At 38.3% G+C, this 8,021-nt stretch overlaps 1 protein-coding gene across 1 annotated transcript; it reads right to left on the reverse strand.

The window, feature by feature from the left end:
- Positions 1–2,279: 2,279 nt before the first annotated feature.
- On the reverse strand, positions 2,280–4,224 carry LOC128020258 (transcription factor Sox-21-B-like). The gene has a single exon (XM_052607051.1). It carries the CDS (start codon positions 3,875–3,877, stop codon positions 3,158–3,160), a length of 720 nt encoding a protein of 239 aa, XP_052463011.1. The 5' UTR covers positions 3,878–4,224; the 3' UTR covers positions 2,280–3,157.
- Positions 4,225–8,021: the final 3,797 nt, after the last annotated feature.

The raw sequence follows: 8,021 nt of genomic DNA on the forward strand, positions 1-8,021 counted from the left end.
GGGATGTATGCTGATATCCTTTAGTTACATGTTTTATTCTCAAAAGCAAACACAGTTTGGCACATTGTATGCCACCTGATGATAGTTGCAAGGTAATCTCAAAAATCTTGGCAAATACCTTAACATCTCAGTGATTTGTGGCTCGCCGTGAACTTTCTGCCAAAAGAGAGGCACCTTTTGTTTCGGGGCGAATGAACAAATTTGTCACTCTTCCATCCGTCAAAAGGTTTTCTCATGCGCTTGTTTGAATAGTTGCATCTCTACCTTTCCCACTGGATCTCCTTTCCAGAAAAGAGAAAGCATATCTATTCAAAAGCCATTTAGTTCATTCCTTTCTTGGCCTGTAAACGCATTCATCAATTGTTCTGCTTTGTCCATGGCTTTCTAATGCTAATCTGCCGTGTTAAATATCTTTTTGTTCCCCTTTCACCGTTTTGTCATTCAGTTTATCCAGTTTTGGTCACCCATTTTATTTATTTATGCGCCTGGCTCCATTCATGCGCTCATGTATTTTTTATTATGTTGTTTCACTGTCATCCAGTGTCAACTCTCTCTATTCAATGCAGGCTACTTGAAGGACTCGGAGGGACAAAGCGTGTACACATTGCAGCGCTATTCACCCCGGCCAGCTGGATTGCCTGAAAAAAAAAAAGTGGGGAAGAAAAAAAAAAACCTTGTGAAAAGAAATCCTCAACAATGAACACAGAAGAAGTGCACAATGCTAACAGTTTTCCAAATACCACTGATTGCTTTAACCACAATGAGGGAAAGCAGGCGCTTTTTGCTGAGCTCCACTTCAACAAACAACAGACTCACAAAGGCCTCCCAACTCAGGTTTTGTTCGGAGACAAAACCCCCTCGACCGTCTAAATGCTCCTACTGAAGGCACACAAAGTTCTTTCAGTTAGTGCTCCTTTTTTAAAGCGGAGGGAGAAAAGAGAGCCGAGAAGAAAAGGAAAATGGTCACTGGGCTCGTAATGTGCACTCTTTTGAGGAGCGGACGACCTTTTCAGGCATTTTGGGGTGCAAACTATAGACTGAAAGTTACGCTGAGCTTTAGTTATATACAGACTGATTCAGAGGCGAACCTGTTCAAAATTACCTTTTCAAGTCATTTACAAGATGCATGTGTGTTGACATCGAATTGATTTTGAGATATTTAGGTTGAGAGTCATTTTAAAGGTAGAAATAAATCAGGACACTTTCATCTGATTGCACTGTCAAATTAAACACACAAGTGTTCATATACTATTAAAAGTAAATAAACTATTAAATGGAAACATGTTTTTTAAAATATTAAATACTACTCAGGTTGCACTGATATGCAATGATTTTAGTAGATAATGAAAAGCATGCAAGTTGCATTCAATAACAAATATTATGCACGAGGATAAAAATGTACAATAACGTTTAAAATATAGGATGCATTGAAATGCAAATCTTGTAGACACATTCTTCATTAATTTGGGAACGGTGGCAGTTGCAAACAAAAACAAACACGTGCAAAAAGTCATCAGGAAGCTGCTCTGAAATAAAAAAGGTGTCTGTCCTGTAAATAATATACATAGCGTGTATGTAATTTTTTTTGATAATAATAAAATGCACTTTGCAATAACTATACTGCACTAAAAATGCAAATCTAGCACATTCTTAATTAGTTTAGGAGTGTGAGTTGCAAACAAAAAAATAACATGCTAAAGGTCATAAGGAAGCTGCGTTGAAGAAGAAGAAGAAGAAGAAGAAGAAACGTGCCTGTCCTGTAATTAATGTGCATATGGCTCGCTGATTTGTTGATTCGTCTGGTTCATAACAAGAGAAACAAGGTCACTTTCCCAAAGCGAAGCAGGAAGTTCCGTGGAGACAGCAGAGAAAAGATTCAATTAACCGTGGCGGAGCTAATTATCCCTGGACAGTCCGAATTAGTTTTGCATAATTGGTCCGAGCCATATGAATTACCTTATTAATGTAATCTAAGAGAGAGGGTAGTTTACATTGAGAACGACCCCGCACGGAGCACATTTGGGAAGATTTTTGGAATAATCCTTTCAGTTTGAAGGATGCATTTGTGTGTTAGACATATAATTAATGCCAAAAATATTAAATAGACAATGTTTCCATTTTTTTTTTATAAAAGAAAAGTCTGTCCGAAAGGCCTAAATGGTTTCGTTTTTCTGCTTAAAACTAAACTCCTCTATCTTCCTTCCTATGCATGATTTGAGTTGTGATAATTCAGGATTTTGGCTCTTGATTACAAAGACCTGCTTGAGATTTCTGAGTAATTCTATTCAAAGCCGGAACAAAAGCGTCCTTTAGAGGATACTTTACACTTCACCTGTTCCGACCAAGTAAAGGCATTCAAGAAACAAATCTTGTTCTCCATTCATCAAGAACTACAGAGCAATGATTTAGTTTTTCCGCATACGCTTTATTATATCCCCCTTGTTCAATAAATGAACGTTAGGCATTTTAATTACATATAAGTGGAATTATGCAAAACATAGAACATACAATTTCACTTCGAGTTAGTAAAAAACGGACTGACTTTCTGACACTCGTCTGATGTAGAATATGTCGACCCTTAACAATTTCAGGAACTTGGGCATATATATATTTTTTTAGCTTCGATAAATTACACTTTTTAAGTGCTCGTGGTCTCCCTTTGTGCAAATCTCGTGTCCCACGATCAACAAACAGGGTAGTTTTACTGACTGAACAATAAATATTACATCCATGGAATAGTATTCGAGACTCAAAATATACACCTGATTTCTAGTCCATCAGCTCTAACCAGATATGATTTAATAAAACTGTGCACATTTACAGCAATATGACTGATTTGAAGAAAAATAAGAAAAAAAAAAAACTGCGTGGGAATTAGTCAGCATTGGCGGATTTCTCTGCACCAGCGACACATGATAAACTCGCTCCAGAGTCAACAGGTTCTTCTTCACATTGATAAGGATTCATTCTGGATTAATTCAGCACATTGTCGTTTGTCAGTAATATCCACACCGAGAGTTTTACCTTACATCGAGGCATTAATCATGACGCAAACACATGTGATATCTGATATGACGAGCGTGGCATCACATGTTCATGCTCCACGAGCATTGCGCTTTTTTTTCTTTTCTTCACATTTAGAAACTTTCTCAGAGTCTCATAACGCCGTCGCGTACGCGGGATACGGTTCAAGCTGTGGTTTGCCCATTCCTGGTAGTAAAATGTAGGCAAGGGGTGGCTGGAGCCCCGCAGACGGCCACGCCGCGCAGTTACACGGGATCATGTAGCCCGGGTTACCCGGTGATGGGTGGGAGTGCGTGTGAGTGTGTGCGCCCGCTCCGGAGAAAGCCGTCGCCGCTGTCGGGTAACCCAAAGGTGAGGCGTATGAGAAAGACGGTGGAGAAAGCTCTGTCATTTTTGAGCCGAGGTCAAAAAACGAATAGGGGTTTGTAGACATGGAGGGGCTGAAGAACACCCTCGCCGCTGCCGCCGCTGCCGCCTTGTCCGGGTTGCACATTAACGACTCGGTAAACGCTCCACTCGGTAAGCCGCCCACTTTCAGCGCCTCGTGCTCGCCCAAGTTATACGCCATGGGGAACGCGAATTTGTCTTTCTTCATTAAAGTCTTGGGCTTTCGCCTGGGTCTGTATTTGTAGTCAGGGTGTTCCTTCATGTGCATCGCGCGCAGTCGCTTCGCCTCGTCGATGAACGGCCTCTTCTCGGACTCCGTCAGAAGTTTCCACTCCGCTCCGAGCCGCTTGCTGATCTCGGAATTGTGCATTTTCGGGTTTTCTTGTGCCATCTTCCGCCGCTGCGCTCGGGACCACACCATGAACGCGTTCATGGGACGCTTAACGTGATCCATGGGCTTGGACATGATTCACCTGCTCAGGTAAACCTCCACCGGCTGACTGTCCTGTCACTTCGGCCGAGATTCAGAAGCTCTCCGGGCGTGCTTCGAGCTCACTGCGACATTCCGCCGCGAAAACAAGTCCACGCGCAATTCTTCTTAAACTTTCACGAAAGCAGTGTTCTCAGATGCATCGTGAGTAGGTAAATCCTTAAAAAGTCGCAGATGAAGCTGAAGGGATGAACAAGAAGCCTTCCTCCTTAGCTCTGCTCGCGTGTTGTTTTCCTCTTCACCATGGTGGAGTAACACCGCTGATAACTTCACTCGAGTGACTGTCAACCGAGAGTGTGACATGTGAAGAAAGGAGCGCGCTGCCTGGCAGGTGCTGAGAGGGTCCTCTGCGCATGCGCACTGCAGCTGTCAGACCTCGAGCGCTCCAGAATCCCACCCAGCGCGAGCAACGAGACTGAAATGATAAACTCACTTTGCTCAGAGTTAAAAGCAGTCCGACGTCGTGTGTTTGTTTAGGATACAGCATATGAGTGTAGCTTTCTTTAATAATAACCTACTCAACGCAAACGTGCGCTGTTTTACGCTTTAAAAAAAGGCGAAATTTCGTCGGGAATTTTACAGGTGCAAAACCTGTCCAGGTTCGTCTCTCAAGAATCGAATTGTAAATTCTATAACATTTAAAAAAAAAAAAAACATCATGCAAATATTTTAGAAATAATATCATATCAGAAGTTGTTATATTCCGTCAACGTTCCATTCATTTATGAACAAAGTGTTCCACTGTTGCTATGGTTACCTGCTCAGGTGAACGCGTTTTTCGTCTATTTGAAGCCACGTGAAACTAGTTTTTTTTTTTATTTATTTTTTTTATTTTTTTATCATCATTTGCCATTTAACTTGTGTTTAGTTCCTGAAACGTTCGAGAACTTTCTAACTGTCAATATTGAGACACCTCTAGCAGGTATATCCTATAATAAATCACTTTTTTTATTTATAGTTTGCCTAAATATACTTGATCAGCTGCGTTCCGTTCGCACAGAATGAAATTGAATGAATGAACGCCTTTCATTGTCTTTATACCATGCACACTGAAATTAAACTTGCTTTCCTTTAACATACATCATATAATACAGCAAAAACTTGAATTGCATTAAGACTTACATAATAAGCTAAATAAAATATTGCACAATAATATTGTATTGCACCAAATATGCATATTAAAACTTTTTCATATATAATAAATGATAAGAAAAAGTTATTTAACGTACAGTAGGCTATATCACAAAATTAAATCACAAAAATAAAACCCGTCTTGACCAGAGGGAACGCAAGTCTTCTTTAATTCATCGGAATATTTTCACTAAAACACACACGTATATTAATAAGCTAGATAAAGAACGAGGTGTTTATCGCACCAAGAGAACTTTTTCTTCTTGACAGCTTCGCTTCTTTCTCTCCGACTTCAAAGGATTTTCCGAAGGCACGCATCGTGAGCCGAAAATGAGCTTGAGGAATACTGCACAGTGCAATTACAGATATCTGAGAGAGTCCTTGTGTAAATTGCATGTTTAAGTGGATTCTGCCCGCACCTTCTCTGTTGTTCCCTATTAATAAAATCATACTTAAAATGACAAGTGGGACAAATCATTTATTTGCGGAAACTGCCTTTAAAACTGCAATTAAACTGAAATTAAACCTCTCGTCAGACCTTTTCCCTAGCTAGAAATATAAATGCTTGAATTTAAAACAGAAAATTGGCATGCATGCTAGTTTATTATAATTATTTATGTGTTTATTATTATTGTTGTTATTATCCAAATCGAAAGTCAAAGCATCTAATGCATTTAAAGAGATCGGCACATAATCCGGTTTTATCAGGCATGATGCCAACATGATTAATAATCATACATTTTAGAAAGGGGCAGAGCCTTGTAAAGCTGCAAAGACGACGCAGATAAGAAAGAAAAAAATCATTCTGGTTTATCGTGAAGAAAGTCATCTGTGAATTGAAAGACAAGCAGCGCTAAATGCCGAGCAGCTACACGAGTGTTTGAAACCCATTGTTCGCCATCAGCCTGGTTTCCTCTTCATTATTCGACCAAACGTGGCTTCTGAAATTTAATTACGCCTATCCAATGAGATTAATGTTGTGCTATCATAGTCCTGCCCTCGGCCTTCATGTGCATGTGTTTTGCTCAGGCTGAAGTCCGGCGGGGAACAGTGAAGATAAGATGAAGATGATGATGATGATGATGAGTGTGAGAGCAGATGATTGACAGCAGCTCTGACGTGTCCATCTCTGTCCTGCTCTCTTCTGTAGGCGTGCACTTTATGATTCAGATGCTTCAGGCGACATCAAAAATATCGTGTGAACGACTAAGACCTTCTTTTAAACCTTTAAAACAGTTCACGATTAAGAGAGAGAGAGGAAAAAATATCAATACATAAACAACACAGCCTCTGCTTTGATACCAACATCTTGCAATATATATTTAGATTTTTGTAAAACAAAAAACACATTTCATAAGCAAGTATTAAAACATGGTTTAAAAATGAATGCATATATATATATATATATATATATATATATATATATATATATATATATATATTTATTTATTATTATTATTACAATTATAAATATTTTTTATATATCTGAGGTAGTTTAGGTACTCTGTTGACTGATATATAAGATAATTGATTTGCATATATATATATATTCTAAATATTTGTAGATATATATGAACTTTAATTGTATAAGTGTGTGTGTGTGTGTGTGTGTGTGTGTGTGTAATTGACATTTAAACCTTGGCCTGTAGATTATTTGACACATTCTTCCTTTACTATAATGTCATATAAATAAATAAATGTAAATAAAAGAGGAATGTGTAAAGTCAGTTTGAGAAACTTGAGGAACAGCTGAACCCTTTTTTTTTTTTTTGTGAGTTTTTGACCGTGAGTTTTGTGTGAACTCCACGTGAACTCAAATCAGACTTCATCATGTCTCAAACTGCAGAGGAAGTGATTTCTGGGAAGGAAACTGCGTTACTGTTTTCCTGGGGTGACGGGCATTTCTCTGTAGAAGTTTTGCACTTTTGCCTATCATGTCATCTTTCTGTAACACAGGATTGCAATAGAGCTCTTAAACTAAGAGTGGGGCGTGGAGATGCTTTCTCACTGATGAAAGAGTCATTACAGGAGGCTGGAGAACAGAAGATCTCTTATATAAGACTCTTATCAGATGCTCTATCATATACTCCCTTCCTCTTAGACAGACTTTGAGATGTTTAACTACATGGGTTTAAATGAGCCACTGCATGGTAGAAAACAAACACGGTTTTAATTATTATTGTTGTTTTGAAGGGCTTCTTGTCCATAAAATAGTATAGGGCCTGTGTTAGTATGAAAATATATATATATATATATTTTTTTTTTCTCTAGTGTTTTACCCTTATTTTGAATTATGCATTGCATTGTCTTTATGTTTAAAGAAAATGCAACATCCTGGCAGAAAATTACCTTTCCTGTTTTTGTACATAGAAAATTATGCATAAACCTTTACTTTAAACATAACATATCAGCAGCGGTCTTTAAAGTATAACTAATTGTGTTTAATTTCTACTTTAAAGTTGATTTGTACAAATGCAGATGCGCATTTATGAATTAAAGAACTATAGTGAAAGAAGCTGAAAAATGCAGAATTTAATTCGACTGAATCATTATAGTCATGGGTTTCAAAAATATTATTTAGAAGTTGGGACTATTTCCAGCCCACACATTTATAGTCATAATCACATGTTTTAAGATTTGTATTAAACAAATATAACAAATAGCCCACGGGCGTTTGGATTGAAACTCCTGGAGTCTCTGCTGCTGCTGCTTTAGATAAACTCGTGTTTGTGTTGTATGCTTTTATTAGGTTTGGATCCAAAATATCCATCACCACAGAACTGAAAATAAATCATTACAAATAAAAACAAAAATCATTAATCTGGTGACATGATCACTAGGTGTCCTCATGCAAAAAAAATAATCTGGGTCACTGCTATAGTCTAGTCCTCTCAGACTAATCAGTGACTAAACCGTCAGACGCTGTGAAAAACAGGCATCTTTCAGTTAAAGACATGATGTACAGTGAGAAAACAGGAGGAGCGATAAG

Source organism: Carassius gibelio, chromosome A9 (assembly GCF_023724105.1).
Source record: "Carassius gibelio isolate Cgi1373 ecotype wild population from Czech Republic chromosome A9, carGib1.2-hapl.c, whole genome shotgun sequence".
NCBI lineage: Eukaryota > Metazoa > Chordata > Actinopteri > Cypriniformes > Cyprinidae > Carassius > Carassius gibelio.

Bases quoted from the DNA above. Each gene is read 5' to 3' on its own strand.
- LOC128020258 (XM_052607051.1), bottom strand. From the start codon at position 3,877: ATGTCCAAGCCCATGGATCACGTTAAGCGTCCCATGAACGCGTTCATG.